Source organism: Neohortaea acidophila (genome assembly GCF_010093505.1).
Source record: "Neohortaea acidophila strain CBS 113389 unplaced genomic scaffold BDY17scaffold_8, whole genome shotgun sequence".
NCBI classification, from domain to species: Eukaryota; Fungi; Ascomycota; class Dothideomycetes; order Mycosphaerellales; family Teratosphaeriaceae; genus Neohortaea; species Neohortaea acidophila.
This window is the reverse complement of record NW_022985517.1, coordinates 857,548-879,374: the sequence shown is the minus strand read 5'-3', so window position 1 is coordinate 879,374 and position 21,827 is coordinate 857,548. Positions and strand designations below refer to the sequence as shown.

The window sequence follows — 21,827 nt, the reverse complement described above, 5'->3', positions numbered from 1 at the left end:
TCCATTGTTTGATTTTCCTGTCAGTCTCCTCAATTACTATTCACAATGGCCACAAACTCCTACACCGCCCCCGCTCCCAAGCAACCCGGCAACACCAAGTCCGAGGCGGAGCATTACCAACATGAAAGCACCCAAGGCGCCCGCGGCGAAGGCCTCCTTCGAGTCAAAGGCGAAAAAGTGGACATTGCCCCTCTGCAACAGTCCATCACCTTCCCCTTCTCCGGCCGCACGGCCAAGAACCGCTTTTTGAAGGCTCCCATGACGGAGCGCCTTTGCCATTGGAACAAAGACGGCGAGGACATTAATGCACGTGGTTTGCCTTCGGAAGAATACACTCACCTTTACAAGCGATGGGGAGAGGTGAGCTTTTGGCAATTGCGTACTTCTCAATAAATCATCGCTCACCTGTATCAGGGCGAAATCGGTGTCATCGTTGCAGGTGTGTATATGGGAAGCAGTCGCTTCTCCGGCTACTTACGTCTCCTCTCTCCAGGAAACATGATGACAACCTACGACGCGGTCGAAGCCTTTGGCAATCCCATCCTCCCCGATGGTTAGTCTCCCCAATTTCCTCAATATATATTATGCTCATCCATCTTCAGACCACGATGGCCGCGTCGCAGCCTTCAAAAAAGTCACCGATGCAGCCAAAGCCCACGGCTCCCTTATCGTCTCCCAACTGTCTCATCCCGGTCGACAAGGTAGTGCCGCGCTCAATCCAAACCCCGTCAGCGCCAGTGACGTGCAGCTCGAGATTGCATGGGCGGGCAACTCCTTCGCTAAACCCCGCGCCCTTACCGTGCCTGAAATCAAGGAAATTGTAAAGCAGTGGGGTGAAGCCGCTTATTTGTGCCACAAGGTGACTATCAGTCAACTAGACTTTCCCTGAACACCAGCATCTAATCATTTGACTTCCCAGGCTGGATTCGACGGCGTGCAAATCCACTGCGGTCAGTCACCACTCCACTCCTTCCAAACCATCTCCAAATACTGACCCTCCCCAGCTCACGGCTACCTCCTCGCCCAATTCCTCGCCCTAACCACCAACAAACGCACCGACGAATACGGCGGCAGCTTCGACAACCGCTGCCGCATCATCTTCGAAATCATCGCCGAAGTCAAGCGCCGCGTCCCGGACCCCACCTTCATCATCTGCGTTAAACTCAACTCCGTCGAGTTCCAGCCCGGCGGACAAACGCCCGAAGACTGCCGCAACCTGTGCGTCAAGCTGGAAGCAGCGGGCATCGACTTTGTCGACTTGTCCGGCGGCACGTTCGAGGGCCGCGCGTTCGAGCACAAAAAGGAGAGCACCAAGGCGCGCGAGAGCTACTTTATCGAATTCGCTGAGCTGCTCCGCCCGCTTCTGAAAAAGACTAAAGTGTACGTCACCGGCGGCTTCCGCTCTGCCCGCGGGATGGCGAAAGCAATCGAAGAGGGCGCCTGCGACGGTATCGGCATGGGTCGCCCACTCGGCGCCGAACCCTACCTCTGCAAGGAAATTCTGGAGGGCAGAGTGCAGGGCGCGATTGAGAATTTCGTACCCCTGCCGCAGAATACGCAGGCGACGGGCTCGCAGCTGCATCAGGTCGGCCATGGGCATAGGCTCATCAGCGATTGGAGTGACCAGGCGGAGGTGAAGCGGTGGGTGGAGGCGTTTGAGAAGGAGACGAAGCGGAAGGAGAGTATCCTGCCCAAGGTGGATAGTTCGGGGTATCCGCAGATTCAGGCGCAGACGGGGTTTGAGTATGTGAGGTGAGCGGTGGGCGGTTGGCACGTTTCCGCCTGCTCGCGTCTGTGAGAGTATGTTAGAAACGTAGATTAGACGTTGTAGAGGACAAAGTACAGAAGATATACAAACCTTTTGCTGAAACGGAACCATGCTGTTTACTCACCCCTCCGTTTAATGTCCAACTCCTCCCAGTTCCCCCATCTCAAGCACTTCCACAGCACCCTCCCGTTCCCAACGCGGTTTGAGTACGTACCGCACCAGCAGCAAAGAAGCAATAGTGATGATGCCGAGCAAGACGACGGCCGCGATGCCTGCGCCCGACATGCTGGCGGTGGGAGGGTTGAGATGTTGTTGATGTCGGTGGTGCGTAAGACTCTTCTCTGGCTGAGGGGATGGAGAGAGACCATACTTGTGGGTTGAGAGGGCATTATCTATGCTAATCTGTCGATCAGTGTTTGCTGATATTCGTCGTGAGAGTGCCGAGAACAAAGGCGTCGTAGCTAAGAGTAGAAGATTGCTTCCTTGTCTTGCTTGCTCGTTTCTGCAGCGTGTGTGGGACAGCTCGTTCTCGAAGCATCCATCCTTGTAACCATCGTCACAACCCAATGTCGATGTTCGTCGTTCATCTCCCCGAAACGAGTCCTTCCCAACTCCCTCTCACACCTTTCACCTCCCCTCCCTCAACCACGCCACGCCCTCCGCGTCATCATGATCCTGCGGCGCCAAATGCAACCCCCTCTCCACCGCCCGCTGCCAATAAAGCTTCGACCGCTGACTCACGCTCCCATCCCGATCATTCTCCAAGAGAGCATCGTAAAACGCCTTCGCCTCAGCGTCCAGTCCGAGCACGCGCAAAGAGCGCAGGATGCGGGAGATGCGGAGGTGATTGTGGTCCATTCGCGTGCGCCAGGTGGCTTTCGATGCGCCTTGGAAGTTCGCGCCGCGGACGATGGAGATTGTGTCGGTATGCTGTGATTGTGGGGATGTAGTGAAGCCGTAGAATTCGAGCATGCGTTGGAGAGAGCGGGTGAGTTGCTGGCGTAGGTCTGGACGGGAGAGGAAGGCGTCGCGCACGTCTTTGGTGATTGTGGGGGCGTGAGGGTTGACCGGAGAGCGCTCTGGTAAGGGGAAGAGGTATTGAATGAAGTCGTGGTGGTACTCTAGTTCGTTGTCGTTGAAGGCGAGGATTTGGTCGAGTCTTCGGCCTTCGAAATCGGCTTCAGAAATGGTGGGATCGTAGAATGCGACGATGAAGGGTGAAGGGGGATTGGAATCCATCTTGCTGTTTCGGGGGTGTGTCTGTTTGGTGTATCCAAATGAGGGTTGTGAGGATGAGGGAGGTGTGGTCGTTGAACAGAAAGTAGGCTTGCTTCGCCCAAAACGTGAATGACGGAAGTTATTGACTGAACGAAGGTGAATGCTGGTGATTTTTCTGAATCGCGGTGATGTAAGTAAAGAGCGAGAGAGTGTCATTTAGCCGGTCACTGTCCAAGTGTGATGTTGAAGCAACCAGGTTGATCTGGGCTGGTGTCTCAAGTGCGGCAGAGTCCACAACACAGGTTGTTCATAGTAAGTCCAGTGGGTATCAACACGTGGTTCTCGTAATTCGAGTGCGGGATCAAATGTCGTATCCAAACGAAATGGCAAGTAGAGAGATGTTCGTAGGCGTGCATGGTGAAGGTCGCATTTATGCCTCAGGCATCAAAGATCTACATACGTCACCGGCTCGGGTAGTCCCGATGCGGCATAGGGTGGCAGGCAGACGGCAGCTCTCATGTACATGCTCTCACCCATACACCTTGTAGCTACCAGATTCCTCCCCCTCCCACATCAACACGTCGTGAATACGCCATCCCGATTCTCCTGGTGGCAAGATGTGGGACGACGAGGACAACAACCCCTACGGCTCCTTCCACCGCCGTGATTCGGAGCATGCTGTACACTCCCCTACCAATCGTCCGTCCTTCCCCCCGATATCCTTGCAATGTGACATGCTAACAGTAACATGCAGAGGAGAACCGCCCATCCACACCTCCCTCCGGCCATTCCTCCCCCGAGCAGCCCCCTCAATTCCTTTCCCGCCCCTCCGATCTGAGCGACGAAGAGCTGGACGATGACCGGCCAAAGACCACCGCCAAAGCACCGCCCCGAGAAGGCGGGTACGACAGCAGAATCCAACAGATCCTCTATGAACATCCCAACCTCGAGATCGAGATAGTGTCTGCTGGGAAGAACACGGAAGGTGGCGGCGGCTTCATCACATACACCATCCGCACCGGCGAGATTGAAGTGCGGAGGAGATACTCCGAGTTCGCATCCCTTCGACAAACGCTCGTCAGCCTGCATCCAACACTCATCATCCCGCCGATTCCTGAGAAACACAGCATTGCCGACTATGCCGCGAAACCCACCAAAGCCAAAGAGGACGTGGGTATCATTGAGCTTCGACAGCGCATGCTTGCCACTTTCCTGAATCGCTGCCGTCGCATGAAACAGTTGCGCGAAGATGGAGTATGGTGGCGCTTCCTCGATCCCAATGTCAGTTGGAGTGAAGTCTTGCATTCTCATCCCGCCGCCAGCATCCCCAAAAACAATCTCAAAGCGCCACCCCTCGACCCTGCCAACCCCACACCCGCACACGCATACCTCCCAGTTCCATCCCAGAATGCCAAGCTGCGCTCCGGCTCCAACGCCTCCGCCTCCGGTACACCCACCTCTCCAGCCGCTCTTAGCACCTCAGCAGCCGCTCACACCACTCCAGACATCCAGTATGCCCGCTTTCCCCCAAGCAGTCAAAATCTCAGTGAATCCGACCTCGACCCCTACTTCTCCTCTTTCGAGAGCAGTTCCAAGGAGCTGGAGACCCTCCTCACTGGAAGCATGGAAAAGGTGAACCAAAGACTGTTGCGGCACATGTACAACCTCGGCGATGATTTGATGGATCTGGGTGCTCGCTACAACGCCTTTTCACTATCCGAACAATCCCAAAGCGTGGCGCATGCCATCGAAAAGACGGGCCAGGCGTGCGACTTTACCTACATCCAGTCCCGAGATCTGTCAAGCGCCTTGAGTGCAGGCTTTGCGGAACCAATGCGGGAAAACGCGCAGTTCGCTGGTGTCGTCCGCTCAGTCTTGAGGTACCGCGTGCTCAAGCGAGTGCAAGAAGAAATGACCCGAGACGAACTCGAAAAGGCGCGCACTCGACTCGAACAGCTGGAGCGAAGCGAGATTGAAGCGCAACGAATCGACCAATACATGTCTTCCTCCGGAATCCAAAGCACCCCACGCTCCACCCCCAAGCGCAGCACCAGCTCCGCCAGCCGCACCTCTCCCTCCTCTCAAGACGGCGACAACGCCTCTGTCGACTCCGACTTCCCCCCCAACATGGGCAGCGCGCAATCCGTCCCCTCCGCACAGCAAGGCGCACCCTCCGATCCTACGCAGGAACAATACCCGCAATCCCCGGGCTCGCCACACAAGCGCAGCGGCAGCAGCGTCGCGAGCAAACTCTTCGGCCGCATCACGCATGCCATCCAGGGCGCCACGGACCAGGACCCGGAGCGGGCGCGGCGCGATGCACTGGGCAAGACGAAGGAGAGCCTGGTGCATCTGGAGCAGGCGATTGAGGTTTCGCAGCAGGATGTCAAGGATGCGAGCCAGGGGGTGTTGGAGGATTTGAAGCGCTTTCAGGGGATGAAGGAGATGGATTTGAGGGGGTATATGGTGCGTTTTCTCCTCGTTTATTTGTCCTTTTACTCGATGGTGATACTGACTATTCTCCTGCAGCTGAGCTTTGCCCGCAGCCACGTGGAATGGTCGAAGCGGAGTCTGGAGGAGTGGGAGAAGGCAAAGGTGGAGGTTGGCAAGATTGAAGTGCGGTGATGTGTCTTTCTTTATTGAAGGAACAAACTACTCTTGCATGCGCGATAATTAAACCATAATAGAGCGCGGTGTAGATCACTTGCCATTCAAGAAACATGAATCTTCAAAACTCCATCTGTTGGAACAGTGCTAAGCATTGCGCCAAGCTATCGTACACTCAAGTAACTCGCATGACGAGTGCGGCGCAATTGAAAGATGTGAAAACAAACACAACCATGCCTTGATTACTTCCACCCAACGCGACAATGTGACCACCCAATATCCCCAGTGCTCTCCCTCAAGATAGGTACTGTTCATGTACCTGGCTCCACCGCATTAAGCCAGACTATTCCCAACGATGCTCCCCCACTTGGAATATTCAATCCTTCATGTCAATCACCAACTTCTTCAGTTCCCCCTCCATCGCGACACTCGCCCGTCGGGTGCTGACACCCGGCCCTTTGAAGACGGATTTGCCAGCTTTGCTCATGCGCCTCGTCGTGACGCCTACGGTGGGCTTTTTGGGCATGGGTTTCAGCAGTTTCTTTGGGGTGGCGGTGGAGGTGGTGTGCCTCGCTTTTCTGGGCGCTGGCTTGGGCTCAGGCTCTGAGTCTGAGTCTGAGTCTGAGACTGAGACTGGCTCTGCTGTGTCGTAAATATAGTAATCGTCCTCCTCGTCATCGTCGTCGAAGGTACGCTTTCCAATCATGGTTGGGGGCTGCTTCTTGTCTTTGTTGGTGGTGCGGTCTGTGCTGGCTTCGATGCGGACTCGTTTCTTGGTCGCTGGGCTGTCCTCATCGTCGGTCTCGTCAACAACATGGGCACGCTTCCTGTTCGGCGAGCGGTTCTCTCCGAGAGGATTGAAAGCCTTGTCATTGTCCATCGTCTTCTTGGCCAGGAGCTTCAGCAGATTGCAGAACTTGAGGACCGCAGGGTACCCGAACCAAGGTTTCACCTCGGTGTCGTCGGCCCACTTCAGAGGAATGTCCACTGGCGCGATCCCACCGAGAATGGCGTTGAGGTTGGCGGTGCTCCCGTTGGGAAGAATCCCACCTTCGCAAAAGATGGCGAGATAGACTGGCAGAGCGAAATCGGGTCCGTACGCGCGCGCGACAGTGGCAGCACGCTCCATCGACTCCGGGGTGACGCCATTCACAAAGCACCCTTCTATACCGTGAAGGCCGAGTCTGGCGTCCAGGAACTTTCGAAGGGGTACGGACTTGTGCCAGCGGCCTTGGACCACTCCGTAGAGCAGGTATTCCTCGTAGTTGGGAATGTAGTCGGGTAGGAACAGGAGAGACGGCACCCAGAACACCGGGTTGGAAGCCCAGAGCTCCTTGGTGTCGATGATGCTGATGTAAATGTCGTCCGTCTTTGCGAACGAGTCCAGCAGGAAGGCGAGGACGAATGTAAGGGATGCAGACCACGACGAGAAGGGCGTGACCGAGTCTTCACCGCAGACATGAGCAGAAGCCAGGGATCCAAAGTCTTCGCGAGTCAGCTCGTACACGGACTTGGGAGCATCACCTCTGTAGAAGGCGAGAGGGGTGATGGCCTTTGTTGTATTGAGGCCCACTGTTCCTCCGGAGACGAAGCGACTACCGAACTTGCTCGCATTATTGTGCCATCTGGCGCGCACGTTGTTAGTTGGTGGCAAGTCAAATAACGTCCGTTCGACAACCAAGGGGCACTCACGCTCGGAAGAGAAATCTGGGGACCTGAGGGCGCAAGGCCTCCAGTTTGCTTTTGGTCTGCTGGTCCATCCCTGCTGACGTGACTGGCGAGTAGCTTTGTGGTGGAAGGCTGTGATGGCTGCCCAGCCTTGTTGAAGCTTGCCGCTAGGAGGCCAAACAGTAGAGGATGGTATGAGTGCTGCGATTGAATAATGGAGTAAGAATGACAAGGAGGAAGCGCGATTTCGACGGGTTTATATTCAAAGCAGCAGACGGGTAGAAGTGAATGTACGGCTTCTGAGACGGCGTCTCGTCTTGTTGTGAAGGTCGTCCTTCGAACTCGAAACAAGGCTCACGTACCGCCTCCCTGGAGGTGAACCAAGTATTCACCAAAGACCACGAGATTCAGTCGTAAGAGCTAAACATAGTCTTAGCAAACACACTTGATAAGTGAATGTGGTGGTCTGTGAGTGGAAGGAGGAACAGACTTGATACATGTCTCACACCAAATGTCTTCACGCAGCGTTATTGGGGCCCTTCTCGACGCCCTCCTCCGGGGCACCCACTATCCCAACTCCTCCATGCCCGTCAATTCCATCAATGGGTCAATCCTTCATATCAATGCTCAGCTTCTTCATCTCCCGCTCCATTACACGACTCGCCCGCCGCGTGCTGACACCCGGCCCCTTGAATAAGGCCTTTCCCTCTTTGCCCATGCGTCGTGTCGTGACACCGTAGGTTTTCGTGGACTTCTTGAGGATAGGCTTGAGCGGCTTCTTCGGCGCGGGGGCGGCGGTGGTGGAGGTGGCAGTGTATCTCGTTTTCTTGAGGGCCGGTTCAGGCTCCGAGTCGGACTCTGAGAAGTCGTCGTCCATGTCGTCGTCATCGTCGAACGCGAGCGTTTTGAATGTGGTTGTAAGCTGCGGCTCCTGGTCGTTGGCGCTGACTTCGATGCGGACTCGCTTGTTGGTCGCCGGCTCGTCGACACGGGCACGCTTCTTGTTCGGTAGGATGTTCTCTCCGCGTGGGTTGCTGGCGTTGCCACTTGCGTTGTTGTCGTTCAGCTTCTGCGCCAGGGTTTGCATCAATCTGCAGAACTGGACGACGTCGATATGGTGCATGTAAGGTTTCACCCCTGTGTCTTTGGCCCACTTCTTCACGGGGACGTCGACAGGTTGAATTGCGCTCAAGAGGCGCTCGAAGTTGACGTGGTCCAGCCCGAGCACCGGCCCAGCCTTGGTGAGGACGGCGAGATAGACCGGCAGCGCAAAGTCAGGGCCGAATTCCTTCGCGATGGCGCTTGCTCGCTCCGTCTCGACAGGGCCACAGACATCCTTCGGAGGGACGGTCAACGCAGGCTGAAGCGGCAAGCCAGCCTCACGGAAGACCATGAGGGGCACGGCTTTATGCCAGCGACCTTTGATGACTCCATATGCTAGGTACTCTTCGGGGTAAGGGCCGAGGCCTGTGGCCAGGGCGGTGGCCAAGGCTGGGACGTGGAAGATTTGGATCGAGGTCCAGAGCTCCTTTGTGTCGATCACGCTGATGTGGACGTGGTTCGCACTGCCGTCCCGGTTCTGCCGGGAGAGATTGTCGGCGAATTTCAGGACGAATGACAGCGATGGGGTCCACGACGAGAATCCTGTCGCGAATCCCGCTACGCCCATGACATGCTGAGCAGCCATGATCTTGCACGCTGTGTCATGTCGTAGACGGATTTGGGGGCGAGGCCATTGTAGAAGGAGAGAGGGGTGATTGCATCGGTCGTGTTGAGTCCCGTATACCCTCCAGAGATACGAGCGGCGATTCCTGGGGTATTGTTCCATCTGATCGCCACATGTTAATCGTTGACGTACGACGGATCGGGTAGTTATTTTCGAAAGACTTACGCTCGAAAGAGATACCGTGGGACTTCAGAACGCAAAGCCTCCAGTTTGCTCTTCGTAGACTCGTCCATCTTTCCTGAGATGCTAGCCAACACAGAAGCATGAAGTCGAGCTTTGTAGGCGTCGAATACGCTGAGTTTAGCCTGATCGGCAGCCGTTGTGGTCTTCAGCAACTTCGTGCTTGCCGGCTCCTCCATGCTGAACGCCGCGTTGAACAGTGACTCCTCTCTTCCCGAATGTATGCTTGACTATTGAGTATCCAGTCTTGTAGAAGTTTGCTATTGGAGTAGAATGGAGGGGGATCGTGAAAAGAGTTGCGAGGTATGAAGATCGAAAGAAGTCGAGTTGGGCATCGAACTTCGGCCGTTTTATAGAAAAGTGAGGGCGCCGAATAGAGTGAATGGACCTTCGTAAGACGTCCCATTTTCGTTGCGAAGTGGTCCTGTCGGACAAGACACCGCCTCGATACTGCGGATTCACCAGAGACAACAAGATCCAGTCTTAAGGGCTGAAGATAGTCTCAGCAAACATACTTGGAGTATGAGGTGACTGTCGTGGTCCGTGGGTCGCAGGAGGAAGACACTTGATGCATGTCTCAAACAGATTGCTTCACACGGCTTCGCCCTCGCCCTTCTCGCCCTCCTCCGCCGCCCTGGCCTCTTCTCTCTTCCGTTTCTTCTCCAGCAACTCCTTCACCTTCCTCGCAATGTGGAATGTGCCACCTGTATCGACGCCACACGCGGCGCAGCTTCTCTTCTTCTCCTTCACATACCGCCCCATGGCACACTTTTCGCAAAAGTAATGGCCGCACTTCGTCACAACGACGGGCATCTTATAAGGTTCTTTGCAAATGACGCATGCAAAAGGGATATTCTCCAGCTGCTTCTCCTCCTCGTCCATCTCCTTGGCCGCACCATCCGTCTTTCCGGGCCCCTTGTTCTTGCCCGCCTTCTCCCATTCTTTATCGAGCTGCCAGCCTTGCTTGTAATCCTCTCTCGCGTGCAGGAATTTGCAGTTATCGCCAAAGCCGCAGAAACCAGTCTGTTTGTAGTCCTTGCACACATCGGGGGCGAAATCGGTGACGATGATGGTGCGAACATTCGTCGGGGCTTTGACCGGCCCTACTTGTCTACTCGCAGCATCGGGATGCTTTTGGATGTAATTGGAGTAGTTGCCCGAGCCCTTGTAGGCGCCATTCGACTCAAAGTCTTCCTTTGCTTCTCTTTGCGCACGAGCAGTGGCGCGCGCTGCATCGGCGGCGTTGGCGGCCTCGGTATACCAGTTGGACGTCTTGGTGGCATCGTCATTCGCGGCAATGGTGGCCGAGCGATCGGCCTGGTATTTGGTGGATTTGGCAAAGTCTTGTGGCGCCCTCACAGTTGCGCCGGCGATGTTGACGCCTTCCTTCTTTCGCCTCTTGATTCGCACACCGGCTTCATCGTCTGTGTAGTCGGAGTCCGAGGCGGAGTCTTCTGGAGGAGGGGTGGCGGGTCGCTTGCGAATGGTGGTGGATTTGTTGGAGCGCTTCTTGAACGCTGGAGCGGCTACGTCTGCCATGAATGAGAGGATGTAGAGGGGAAAATGGGCATATGTTTGGATTTCAAAGAATCGTCTGAAGTCGGAGGCCTCGCCGCAGTTGTGGCTGACCGATTCGACCCAGCTGTGGCGCTTCTCCGATCTTCTACCCTTGCCGCCCGCACCGTTAAACTCTAATTTCCAAACTCTATTTTGGGAAGGCAGGAGCTGTCCTGTAGGCGGCGCTGCATGGGGGGTTGATGGAAGAAGATGAAACGCCATGTGCTGGTAGAATAAAGACGACAGACTCGGATATATCGATCATATTCCGACTGCCTTCAAACACGAAACGGAGCGTGTAGAAGATACAGCCAGGTGCCGGAGCGTCAAATGAGCCGAACGTTGCTCGTCCACCAATCGTTGTGAGCCATTGTTTTGTTGATCTCGGGCGTGCACACGCCAACCTCCAACCCGCCTTGCCTTGCCCTTGGCCTATTTCCCCTCCGTTCTCGTGCAGCACACACCTCCATCTCCATTCATCCTCGCCATCCTCGTCACTCCTACTCCCTCCTCCTTCCCCCTCCCTTCTCTGCACCGCCTCCTCCGCCAGTCTCAGCATTCGCTGCCCGGCACATGCTTGACTGGTTGCGGTGGAGATCCAAGCCCCACTCGCGAATCCTGCTGCTTTTACATTGAGTAAACACCTCCACTCTTCTCCTACGTCCATCTCCCCTTCGACACCGACGTAATCGGAGCATCGTGGCCATCGACTTGGATTGTTTGAGCGTTCATTCTGTACTCGCTGTCGCTGCCGAACGCGGTGCGACCTCTACTGGACTTTCGCGAGCACCTCCACCATTCTCGCCATCGACAATCTTGAACACTCCCGCCCATCTCCGTCCTCCGACGCTCATGCAGCTACAATAATGTCCACAACTACCAGCCCGTCGAAGGGCGCCCTCTCCACCAATGGCCTGTCAGATCCTTTCGTCGCCCCTACCTCTTACGGCCCTCGCTACGCCTCCCTCGACTTCGACCATCTCTCCTCCTACTCCGCCAACTCCCCAACCCAAGCCAAGCGCGCGCTCGAAGCACATCTCAAAGAAACGGAGCGGAGGATTCAAGATGCCTCGCGCCTCGGCACCACCCTGATTCAGCAACGCAAAGAGCTGGCCGCGCGCTTGCAAGAGGTCGAAGATGTCAAGGAGAATGATGAGGTTCCCACCGAGCTCCGCAAGCGCCTCGCAGACCTCGAAAAGGAGTACAATGAAGTTGGCAAGGAGTCTGCTCGTGCTTTCCTGCCCAAGGCTAAGATCGACCCGTCCAGTACACCCTCAGCCCTGACTGGGTCGGGACGAGAATCGCCCACCAAACTCACGGCCCCATCTCGACGCACAAGAAACCAACCCAGCAATCGTGTGCACGACATCGAGTTCGCAACGGAAATTAGTACCTCTTTGCTTGCTCAGGTCAGGCAGTTGCAGGCCGCACTCGCCCAGAAAGATGAAGAATTAAAAGACACCACCGCCGCCAAAGCCCAACTGGAGGCCGATGCCACGGGCATGGCACAGAGGGTCAAGCATCTCGACGACAAGGAGCAACGCTACAAAGACGAAAACTGGAATCTCGAGACGCGCTTGCAGGACCTGGAAGCGAGTCACAAGGATGTCACTGATCGCGAGCAGAAGGCACTTCAAAACCTCAAGACCACCCAAGGCGACAAAGCTGCCGCCCAGCGAGACCTCGATGATCTCAAGGTCTCCCACGAGAAGCTCAATGAGGAGCATGCGGCCGTCAAGCGCCAGCAAGAGCTGGAGTTGCACGGCCTCCGGAGAGACATCACAACGCACGAAAGCGAAAAGGGAGCTCTGCAGAAGCGAATCGACGAACTTACATCTCAGAACACCGAACTCGCAAAAGCAGTCTCATACCGCTTCAATGGAGCCGGGGCTGCGGCTGGCGCTGCATTTGTCGCCGCGGACGACGATGGCCATTTGAGTGATGGCACTCCAGAGGAATCCGCGCCGGAATCGCCCATCAAAGGCACTCCTGCACGACACGGCATGCTCGAATCCGAGACTCTCAAGTCCAGCTTAAACCATGCGCATCGCATGATTCAGAACTTGAAGAACAACATTCATCGCGAGAAGACCGAGAAGATCGAGTTGAAGCGCATGCTCCAGGAAGCGAGAGATGAACTTGAGAGCAAGCGAAGTGAAAGCGGCGGCGTGGTCGGCGCGAATGTCGGCAAAAAACGGAGGAGTGAGCAGGATAGCAGCAAATTTAAGAAGCCTCTGCCGCGAACCCTCGGAGCGAATCGAAGCAGCACCACGGAAATCTTGGAAGATGAACCAGACTGGGAGGACAACGATGGAACTGCAACCCCCACCAAGTCCTCGTTCATGCCTGGCGCCTTTGTCGGTGCTGGAGTCGGCGCCGTTGCGGGATACGCTGCTGGTGTGTCCACCGGTGGCGAAGAGACCGAGGGAACCGATGCGGCCTTCGAGACTGCCACCGAGCGTGGTGGACCCAGCGATGCTTTCGAGACAGGACGCGAAAGCATGGACGACGAGAGCGAAGAGCTTACCGAAACGGAGGCCGGTTCCGTCAGTCGGAATCGCAACATTTCAAAGGCAGCCGCTGCCCTGTCCGGTGTTCCGGCTGCTGGTCGCCAGTCCTTCCAATCTACGGCTTCCGACGATGAGCTGCAGACTCCTCAACAAATTCAGCAGCAGCAAAAGTATCGCTTGCGTGTGAATGGAGGCAGCAGCAAGCGCAATCGCGTGAGTGATCTGATGCGCGATAGCCCAGCATCGTCGATCGGTACACCTCAGGGGCCCGGACAAAGCCTTGGAGATGAGCTGGATGCGCTCGATGAGGGCACTCCCAGCCGGTACACCGACTCGGCTGTTGGTACGCCGGATACTCAGAGGGCCATATCGGTGGCACCGGATACCCCTGATGTCGTTGCCACGCCTCTTCTTGCTTCGAAGAACACATTGACAGAGCAGCACGCCATCGTCAAGCCCACGTACGCCGATGCAGGCATGATGACTGAGCCCTGGACCCCCGAGGCTCCTGCGCCGGCCTCGGACTTGAAGGATAAGGCTATGGAAGTCGTCGGCGGTGCCCTGGCTGGAATGGGACTCGGAAGCCTTATTAGTAGCAGGGAGCATGCCGACACGGATGCTGAAGCCGGCGCCTCGCACGACTCGGAAGTTCCTGCGACCATCAGGGACGAGCCGTTACAATTCTCGAGTGTCATGGCGCAGCATGTTCAACCGACAACGCCACTCTTGCCAGAACGGAGCGATCGACGACTTTCGGCCGAACAGTACGGCATCCCAGGCACTGATGCCACGCGACCGGGTGCAGGCTTCTTCGGCATCGCTTCACTGGGTGGCGCTGATCGTGCTGTCGAACGTGACTCTGTCGGCCTCATGCCACTCGTTCCCAAACTTCCAATGATGGATGGAGGATCGCAGACAGACGTCTCGGGAGACGACATCGAGGAGATGATTCGAAACAAGAACCGCATTTCCACCGTTGCCGACCTTCCTGTCCGATCTGGCGCAGGATTTACATCGTCTGGTGGACGTCGCTCACTGGATGGCGTCTCTAACGAAGCTGCACCACTGCGAACTCCCCGACGCCCTGCAAGCTCTGGCAGCATGCGCAACAGGACTTCGGTGGGCACGGCACCGCCATTGCCGGTAGATCACACTGTCAAGATTGCTCAAGCAGCGCAAAAAGATCCGCAAACCCCTGGCACGGCGATTGTGGGGACTATGGGTCCTCCACTGATGCCAGCCTCGGCGTACAAACAAGCTCGCCCGAGAACGCCTGCAGAGTCTACGCGCGTGTACCCGAGAGATGGAACAACGCCGCGGGCCAGACAGGTGCAGAGCCCCACACTCACCCAGGCTTCCCGACGGACGTCGCTCTCTTCTTTTGTATCGGAGGTCGACGAGCGAATCAACGGACGATCGCAGTTCATGTACCCTGAAGGCGTCATCCCGTCCACGGATCCGCGTATGATCCAAGCCATCACCCAGACCATGATTGGCGAGTATTTGTGGAAGTACACGCGCAAGGCTGGACGCAGCGAGCCTTCAAACACGAGGCATCGACGCTTCTTCTGGGTGCATCCGTACACGCGCACTCTGTACTGGAGTGAGAAGGATCCCAGCACGGCTGGACGCGACATGCTCAAAGCAAAGAGCGTGGCCATTGACGCCGTGCGCGTGATTAGCGATGACAACGCCTATCCTCCCGGCCTGCACCGAAAATCCCTCGTAATCGTCACCCCCGGCCGCGAAATCATCATCACCGCCCCAACAGGCCAGCGTCACGAAACCTGGTTCAACGCCCTCTCCTACCTCCTCCTCCGCACGGAGCAAGAGAAAGCCGAAGCCGAAGACGAAATGAACCAGGACGACCTCAACGAATTCAACCCCGGCTTCGGCAGCAGCATCCGGCAGAGCATCACCCGCTTCACCACCGGCCGCAGCCACAGCCGCGTCAGCCTGAGCAGCTACAACTCCCGCACCACGCGCAACAGCAGTCCCACCCGCGGCGGTCGCACATCCGCCACCCCTGGCTTACACTCCAGACCGCCGCCCAGCCCTTCCCGCGCCCCCGCGCCGGACTCAACTTCCACTTCCCGCTACAGCAGCCTCACGAACAAGTTCCGCTCCTCCGCCTCCGCCGCCGTTCGCGGCCGCACATCGACCACGAGCAGCACGGCGCCGGGCCAAGCAGCCGGCAGCGAAATCTACAATGCGAGTGTTGCCGCCGACAGCGCGGAGGATTTGCGGGCGCAGATGGAGAGGCAGGAGCGCGAGGCGGACCGGCTGGAGAATGTGAGGGCTTGCTGTGATGGTATGTTTCCCCTTCCTTCATCAGTAATCTCTGTTTGTGTGGTATTGTTGCTAACGAGTTTGACACAGGCAAACATGATGTTGCTTCGCTTTCGCGCCGCAGTCGTGGTGGGATGGGACATCGCTTCTCGGCGCACACGCATACGCATCCGCATATTAAGACGGAGCCGCTTGCGGAGACGATTCGGCGCTGAGTGTGTTCAGTGGTGGCCTTCTCTTTGTTTGGCTAGATGGCCATGGTGGTGGCGGACATGGGTAGAGGTCAAGGTCTGATGATGAGAGTTGTGATTGGACATATTGTCTTTGATCGTCGGGCGATTCCTTAGCCCTCTTCTTTTCTTTCTTGTTTGGGACGGATAGACCTACGTTCGCATGATGAGAGCAATCTCAGTTCTTTTCTGTCTATTTGCTATCGCTATCACGCAACACCGGTGTCCACGACTCGAGCTATCTAACCCACGCCGCGAATAGGCAGCGAAGCGATCTTCCCACGAACCCATAGCCCAATCTCGAACCCTCTCGCCCAGAGTCTCCGCCTGTTGCCCTCTCTACCCATCCAACCCAGTATAACCCCAAGACACCTCCCATCAAACAAGAGCAAACACCCCGGGCCCCTCAAACCTCCCATCCCTCACAACCCTACACCCCCTCGCGCACCGCAAATGCCCACACACCAACCTCGAGCAAACGCGCTGCTTGACCATCGTCTGCGCCGCGCGCCCCTGGCCCATCGGATCCTGGTGCGCGCACTGGCAGCATGTCCAGCGTTTCAGCCAGCTCCAGGGTTCGGTGGGGAGGCTTGAGGATGGGTGCGTGGAGAGCCAGATGTAGCCTGGGAGTTGCGAGGGGGCGGGTGGGGCGGGGGGGTTGATTGGGATTGCGGGGGGTGGGGAGGGGGGTTTGGGGGGTTTTGCGGTTTGGTGGGGGGTGGGGAGGGGTGGGCGTTTGGTTGTTGTTGTTGTTGCGGTTGCTTTTGGGAGGTTGGAGGGTTGCAGGGGGGAGGGTTTGAGGTTTGATGGTAGGGGGGCGCCGATTTTGGCGTGGTGGACGATTGATGATGATGATGTAGCTGCGTGTGAGGGCATGTTTGTGTTGCTTTCGAGGCCTAGCGAGGCCAGACTGGCCATCAGCTCTGCCTCTGCTTGGCTGCTCGTAAACGCCACGGCAGGTTGCGGAGGAGAAGGCGTCCAGTCTGCATCGTGGACTTTGCGGATCGTGAGGCTGCGGGGTTTGTAGACTGCGTCCTTGTCGCTTTCCGCGGCGCTGACGGAGTCTTTGCGTTGCTCCGCTCTCGCCTGGGACCGTGTCTGGCGTCGAGGTGGTTGCGGGATGGTTGAATCGTTGGTGTTTGTTAGGGGCGGCATGCCGGTCTTGCGAGGGCCGGCCAGTCCGAAATCGAATTCATCGTATGACTTGTTAGGCATCGGCATTCCATCGCCAGGTGTGATGGGTTCATTGATACTCTCTAGTGAAGCAGGGCCCAGATCAACCAGGAGCTCGTCGGACACATCTTTTAGTTTGCCGTCTGATGTTGAAGGCGAGTTCATCATGGATGAGGAGGAGTGCTTCGTCGCTTGCATCCCATGAAGGCGTCGTTGGTATCTGTCTAGTAGTGACTGAGAAGGTGAAGCGTCGCGAGTGGAGCGGGCATCGGAGCGCGAGGTGCTTGCTGGGGGAAATGGAATGCTGCCGAGATCGATGTTCATGCTGGAGTCGTTGGTTATGTTTTCCTGAACGGTGCCGTCGCTGTTGTTACTTTTGGCATCGTCGGCGGACTGCCGCTTGCTTCGTCGTTTACCCAGCATCCTGGCCTGGTGCTGGAGACGGAGAGATGTCGAGAGTGTAGAAGATGACGTTGAAGTGCAGCGGCGTTTGCACGATGAAGTGACGTTGAGTGGTAGCACAAGGTCGTGAATGCACGCAATTTCCGCTGCACTACGGACCACCGAGTGAGCCTGCGACAGATGAGAGAGGCTTGGAAGGTTTCCGCCAGAGAATGCAAAGGTGAGTTGGGATATCTCGATTGACACTTCTTATATCATGAGCGCGAGCGAAAGCGGAGGAGTCAGGGACAGTCTTACATATGAAAGCAACCTGAGTGGTGCCCACCACTCTTTCGCTCGTCCGAGCCACTCTTCGCTCCAACGGATGAGTACCGCACCTGCTCCTCCCATCTAGACCTCTACCTCACCATCGTGTACCCCGTCCACGCCATCAAGCCGTACAACCCCAATTGAAGGAAGCTGGCCGGCGTGCCGATGAGTCGTCCCTTGCCGTCCGTCTTGTCGCTCCGCGTGTACCCGACCTGCAGAGTTGGCGAAAACGTGAGCACGACTGGTTGAAGAAATACCCCTGGCTGAAGAAGACCAGCACTTACTGCGTAGAGCGTGCGGAACACCATCCATCCCACTGCGAGTGCGGTGGAGGCGATAGGGTACCTCAGACCGGCGACGAGAAGAGCGATGACGAAGGGGGGATGGTTCTCCATCCAGTTACCATGCGCACCTGGTCGAGGCGGGTCAGCACTGTGCAGATTCGAGGGATTCGAGGGGACAACATACGCTGAGCGCAGTTATACAAGTACAGCGCCTGCTTCTTCTCCGCGCTCTCAGCGTTCGTAATATCGGAGTTCTCGGCGTAGTACCTGGGGTATCTGGCGAGTACAATCAGCACGAGTCTTCCTCCTCGCCGTACTTGCGAAGTCCTACTTAACGCCCGCCCGCTTGCGGAATGGGACGATGCGGTAGGCATGCCACATGCCCAGACCGAACGAGGCGGCGGCGCTGATGATGACATAGCTGGATGAGAAGTTTGGTTAGAAGAATGAGGATGTGCAAGTTGGAGGATGAAGTCCTACCCATAGTCTTTCGGCAGGAGGGCGGAAGTGAGGGCGCCTGTGGACATTTTTGCTTCTCGCGGCTGGTTTTGAAAGGTGATAGGAGGAACGGTAGGGTAAAGACCGAGAAGATGATTCAGAAGATGATTGAGAAGGAGTAAAACAACGAATTCCCTACCTTCTTCTTGAATTTCTATATACCAAGTGCAAGAAGCGCCGGCGGACGGAAGCAGCAGGTGCGAGGCGCCCCGGCGCGCCGTGCGCCACGCGGTGGAAAATGCCTAGGCCCGCGTAGGCCACCGTGTCCTTTTTGTAGCGATTGATTAGCCCGTCGGTGCAACTAACCTTCCGAGCCAAGTGTTGACAATCGAAAGGAACAAGTTGTGTATAGGTCTTGTGGGCAGAGGGGATGAGGGCGGATTTAAACACGTCTGACATTGTGCTGCGAAAAGCCCGCGGTCAGCAATGTGGCGCTGATCAGCAATGCTTACGAGAGGGACTGGATCCAACTGGCACTACTCTACAGGAGACTCAGTATGCTTGTTGCCACCCTGCAAGTACACATCTTGTGCGCCGACCGGAAGCGTGGGATGGCTGGCTGGTCGCTGGGCAGACACGTGATGCGCAGGACATTCCTGACAGAAGACGGTAGAGCAAGGGAAATGAACAAAGCAGTCGCAATGGAACAATGATGAAATGAGAAGCCTCCTACGCCCACAAATCAATGCAAGCTGCAGATGGCCTCCTCTTGCGATGGACCTCGATGGCACTCTCAGGCCCGTCCAACCCGAGCTCCATTGAGCTCTCATCCTCTCATCAGCCTTGAAGTGCAGCCTGTCTATACACTTGTTCCCTCATGTAACATCCTCCCTTGAAGTGTAGCCTGTCCATACACTTGTCACCTCATGTCACTTCCTTCCTTGAAGTGCAGCCTGTCCATGCACTTGTCGACACCGGTTCGGCTTGCAAATTCGTCCTCTTGATCGGTCGGCCGTGGCGTCGTACGGCAATGCGAAGAACCAGCCAGCAAACGAAGCCCACCCCTTTCCCGCCTGAACCATACGACATAGACGGTCGGCTGAGCGCCTGGGCTCATAGTGCCGCCGAACCCGTAACCGACTTTTTTTCCACAGCAGGTTTAAGGCACATCTTTCCTCACGATGGAGCGACCACAGTGGTACTGGTGTGTGCATGCCTTGAACATCTTCCCCCTCTACTTTTGACGTGTAGGTGAAGGTTGAAGATGCTGCGCGTCAGAGCGGGCGGAAGTAGGCTTCGGTTTGCCGGTGGTCGTCGACAGTCTTGTGCTTGTGGTTCTTCTTCTTCTTCTTGTTCGGTCGGTCGGTCGTCGTGGGTGGTTGAGCGGATGCCAACAACGAAAGAGACCTCTCCTTCCTCACATCGACGTTTACGGCATAGACGGTCGACTAAGCGCTTGGGCTTATAGTGTCGCCGAACCCGTAACCGACTTGTTTTCCACAGCAGGTTTAAGGCACTGGCTTTCCGCGCGATGGAGCGACCACAACGCCTTCTGGCGACTAATGTGCATGCCTTGAACGTCTGTCCCCCGAGCCGATGTCGTCTAAGTGGACGCTTGACAAGACGCTGCGCGTCGGTGGAGGTCGGAGGAGGCCTCTTTTCGCCGATGGTTGACGACAGTCTTGTGAATCTTCTTCTTGTTCGGTCGGTCGGTCGGTGGGTGTGGCGTAGGTCGAAGGTCATAACCAAGCTGCCTCTCCAGTAAGAAATCTCCCCCGTTTCCGCACAGCTAGACGGCATATCTGATGCGACTGAGCGCATGGGCTCATAGTGCCACACAAACCCGTAACCGACTTTTCTTGCACAGCAGGTTTAAGGCACTGACTTTCCGCACTTTGGAACGACCACAGTGGTACTGGTTACTGCGTGCATGCCTTGCGCGTCTTTTCCCCGGCCGATGTCGTCTAAGTGGACGGTGGAAGCGACGCTGCATGCCAGTACGAGTGGAAGGAGACCTCCTATGGCTCTGGGAGTCAACTGGTTCATGATGTTGGAGGAAGAGAAAGAGAAAGAAGGATTGAGGCGCGCGAGAGAAGAAGTTCGAACTTACGCAAGCTTGGGCCAGGTCGTGCGTCTGCAGCGCCCGGCCCGCGTGTAGCTAATCTCACCAAATGCGGCAGGAGCGCGTCCGTTTGTTCTGAGCCATCTTTCGACCTTTGTCCAAACCAAGGCTTTCCAGCCAGACCGTACCCAATTCCCTCAACCCCTGCACACCAAAGATCACTCTTTCCAACTCGGAGATCAAGCTACCGCGACGATGGTTGGAGGTGATCGAAACTCGCTCAACAACGCCTACCGGGTTGAGAGACCGCGACAAGCAGCACCAGCCCCGCAGCCCAATGGTGAGTTTCTCGCCATTCTCATCAATGCCAGGCTAACGCGTGCTCCAGACATCCGCCAATCCATCGAGCAGCCGGACGGGCAGTTTGACCTGTCTCAATACAGTAAGCAAGCAGGAAACGAGTGAGCTCAGTCGCAACAAAGCTGACAGCCACGCGAAAGGCGACCAGAGCGGACCGGACTTCGTCCTGGAGCGCGAGGAACCCCGGCCTCGCAGCTATACACGCCCCCCGACCGACGGGCCTGTGGTTGACCGCACGCCGTCGCTCGCCCCGTTCTGGAGGCACACGGCGCCCGGGGAAGATGAAGAGAGGGTTGCTCCCTACGGAGAGCTAGCGGAGAACAGGCGCGGCGCCACGGCTCAGTCTCGTGAGAAATCATGGGAGCGATGTGACGAAGAGCAGGAGGATGGTGAAGATTGGGTGGAGTCAGAGGCCGACGCGGATGAAGCTGTTGCAGGTGACGGCGAGGAGCACTAGGAGGATGGCGAGCACGGGGAGGAACACGAGGAGCATGTCGGCCACGGTGGAGAGCACGAGGAGAATGGCGAGCACGGCGAGGCGGAGGCGGAGGCGGAGGCGGAGGCGGAGGCGGAGGCCGAAGACGACGAGCTTGCTCGCGTCCAACGCAAGAAGGCCCGCGCCCTCAAAGCCTGGCTGGCGAAGAAGGACCGCGCTTTCAGAGCCTCGAAGGTCAACACGCCTGACCACAGCATGGTGAGGCCGGCGCGTGCGGCCACGCACCGCAACTACGTGTTTTGAAGGACGCGAGTTGAATGGGAAGAGTGAAAGCAAGGGAGGAATGGCTGGAGCGTGATATGAAGTGAGGTTGGGTGGAGCTCAGGCTTGCTGACGCACGGGCCTCTGATGATCTGCCCCTGCCCTGATGACTTGCGTCTTTCCCTTGTGCCAGCATATCACGTTCTTCTAGAATTCACACGAAAGCATGAAAAGTGAAGTTGAAGGTTCGCAATAATCGTATCACATAAATTCTCTCATCTCATGAATGTGGCTAATCAATTCATTCTCCAGCTGAGAACAACCAATGACGACACCCCTCACACAAGCT

General features: G+C 56.6%; 11 protein-coding genes across 11 annotated transcripts; 5 read left to right on the top strand and 6 right to left on the bottom strand.

The window, feature by feature from the left end:
* Positions 1 to 45: 45 nt before the first annotated feature.
* BDY17DRAFT_326071 (uncharacterized protein) lies at positions 46 to 1,756 on the top strand (the record flags this gene model as incomplete). Its single annotated transcript, XM_033737451.1, has 5 exons — positions 46 to 360; positions 415 to 553; positions 603 to 859; positions 920 to 950; positions 1,005 to 1,756. 5 exons carry the CDS (start codon positions 46 to 48, stop codon positions 1,754 to 1,756), a joined length of 1,494 nt encoding a protein of 497 aa, XP_033587946.1.
* A 684-nt stretch (positions 1,757 to 2,440) lies between these two features.
* On the bottom strand, positions 2,441 to 2,980 carry BDY17DRAFT_235536 (opioid growth factor receptor conserved domain-containing protein; the record flags this gene model as incomplete). The annotated part of the gene is made up of 1 exon (XM_033730289.1): positions 2,441 to 2,980. A coding segment is annotated over one exon (540 nt), but the record flags the coding sequence as incomplete, so codon positions are not given.
* A 623-nt stretch (positions 2,981 to 3,603) lies between these two features.
* BDY17DRAFT_254461 (putative autophagy protein Atg20) lies at positions 3,604 to 5,611 on the top strand (the record flags this gene model as incomplete). The annotated part of the gene is made up of 3 exons (XM_033731436.1): positions 3,604 to 3,685; positions 3,741 to 5,452; positions 5,516 to 5,611. 3 exons carry the CDS (start codon positions 3,604 to 3,606, stop codon positions 5,609 to 5,611), a joined length of 1,890 nt encoding a protein of 629 aa, XP_033587944.1.
* Positions 5,612 to 5,725: 114 nt separating this feature from the next.
* BDY17DRAFT_187544 (uncharacterized protein) lies at positions 5,726 to 7,581 on the bottom strand. The gene is made up of 2 exons (XM_033729976.1): positions 7,286 to 7,581; positions 5,726 to 7,218 (listed from the first exon to the last, which is right to left on the bottom strand). Exons 1-2 carry the CDS (start codon positions 7,351 to 7,353, stop codon positions 5,970 to 5,972), a joined length of 1,317 nt encoding a protein of 438 aa, XP_033587943.1. The 5' UTR covers positions 7,354 to 7,581; the 3' UTR covers positions 5,726 to 5,969.
* Positions 7,576 to 9,233, bottom strand: BDY17DRAFT_187536 (uncharacterized protein). The gene is made up of 3 exons (XM_033729975.1): positions 9,153 to 9,233; positions 7,752 to 9,089; positions 7,576 to 7,681 (listed from the first exon to the last, which is right to left on the bottom strand). Exon 2 carries the CDS (start codon positions 9,087 to 9,089, stop codon positions 7,869 to 7,871), a length of 1,221 nt encoding a protein of 406 aa, XP_033587942.1. The 5' UTR covers positions 9,153 to 9,233; the 3' UTR covers positions 7,576 to 7,681; positions 7,752 to 7,868.
* Positions 9,234 to 9,767: 534 nt separating this feature from the next.
* BDY17DRAFT_227852 (uncharacterized protein) lies at positions 9,768 to 10,700 on the bottom strand (the record flags this gene model as incomplete). The annotated part of the gene is made up of 1 exon (XM_033730169.1): positions 9,768 to 10,700. A coding segment is annotated over one exon (933 nt), but the record flags the coding sequence as incomplete, so codon positions are not given.
* An 890-nt stretch (positions 10,701 to 11,590) lies between these two features.
* BDY17DRAFT_326065 (uncharacterized protein) lies at positions 11,591 to 15,738 on the top strand (the record flags this gene model as incomplete). Its single annotated transcript, XM_033737450.1, has 2 exons — positions 11,591 to 15,545; positions 15,614 to 15,738. The coding sequence occupies 2 exons, from the start codon at positions 11,591 to 11,593 to the stop codon at positions 15,736 to 15,738; spliced, it is 4,080 nt and encodes a 1,359-aa protein (XP_033587940.1).
* Positions 15,739 to 16,131: 393 nt separating this feature from the next.
* BDY17DRAFT_326064 (uncharacterized protein) lies at positions 16,132 to 17,349 on the bottom strand (the record flags this gene model as incomplete). Its single annotated transcript, XM_033737449.1, has 1 exon — positions 16,132 to 17,349. One exon carries the CDS (start codon positions 17,347 to 17,349, stop codon positions 16,132 to 16,134), a length of 1,218 nt encoding a protein of 405 aa, XP_033587939.1.
* Positions 17,350 to 17,537: 188 nt separating this feature from the next.
* On the bottom strand, positions 17,538 to 18,671 carry BDY17DRAFT_187367 (uncharacterized protein). The gene is made up of 5 exons (XM_033729974.1): positions 18,402 to 18,671; positions 18,253 to 18,342; positions 18,106 to 18,197; positions 17,922 to 18,049; positions 17,538 to 17,849 (listed from the first exon to the last, which is right to left on the bottom strand). Exons 1-5 carry the CDS (start codon positions 18,446 to 18,448, stop codon positions 17,727 to 17,729), a joined length of 480 nt encoding a protein of 159 aa, XP_033587938.1. The 5' UTR covers positions 18,449 to 18,671; the 3' UTR covers positions 17,538 to 17,726.
* A 769-nt stretch (positions 18,672 to 19,440) lies between these two features.
* Positions 19,441 to 20,075, top strand: BDY17DRAFT_301215 (uncharacterized protein; the record flags this gene model as incomplete). Its single annotated transcript, XM_033734201.1, has 2 exons — positions 19,441 to 19,592; positions 19,625 to 20,075. A coding segment is annotated over one exon (312 nt), but the record flags the coding sequence as incomplete, so codon positions are not given.
* Positions 20,076 to 20,676: 601 nt separating this feature from the next.
* BDY17DRAFT_326062 (uncharacterized protein) lies at positions 20,677 to 21,520 on the top strand (the record flags this gene model as incomplete). The annotated part of the gene is made up of 4 exons (XM_033737448.1): positions 20,677 to 20,761; positions 20,810 to 20,863; positions 20,922 to 21,181; positions 21,239 to 21,520. 4 exons carry the CDS (start codon positions 20,677 to 20,679, stop codon positions 21,518 to 21,520), a joined length of 681 nt encoding a protein of 226 aa, XP_033587936.1.
* Between the last annotated feature and the right edge of the window lie 307 nt (positions 21,521 to 21,827).

What these genes read in the sequence shown, in the direction of transcription:
- BDY17DRAFT_187544 (XM_033729976.1), bottom strand. Translation starts at nt 7,353, where the DNA reads ATGGACCAGCAGACCAAAAGCAAACTGGAGGCCTTGCGCCCTCAGGTC. An exon ending in CCCAGATTTCTCTTCCGAGC is followed by an intron (nt 7,219 to 7,285) that starts GTGAGTGCCCCT and finishes CGTGCGCGCCAG; the next exon opens with ATGGCACAATAATGCGAGCA.
- BDY17DRAFT_187536 (XM_033729975.1), bottom strand. Translation starts at nt 9,089, where the DNA reads ATGGAACAATACCCCAGGAATCGCCGCTCGTATCTCTGGAGGGTATAC.
- BDY17DRAFT_187367 (XM_033729974.1), bottom strand. Translation starts at nt 18,448, where the DNA reads ATGTCCACAGGCGCCCTCACTTCCGCCCTCCTGCCGAAAGACTATGG. An exon ending in CTTGTATAACTGCGCTCAGC is followed by an intron (nt 18,050 to 18,105) that starts GTATGTTGTCCC and finishes CGCCTCGACCAG; the next exon opens with GTGCGCATGGTAACTGGATG. An exon ending in TGTTCCGCACGCTCTACGCA is followed by an intron (nt 17,850 to 17,921) that starts GTAAGTGCTGGT and finishes CCAACTCTGCAG; the next exon opens with GTCGGGTACACGCGGAGCGA.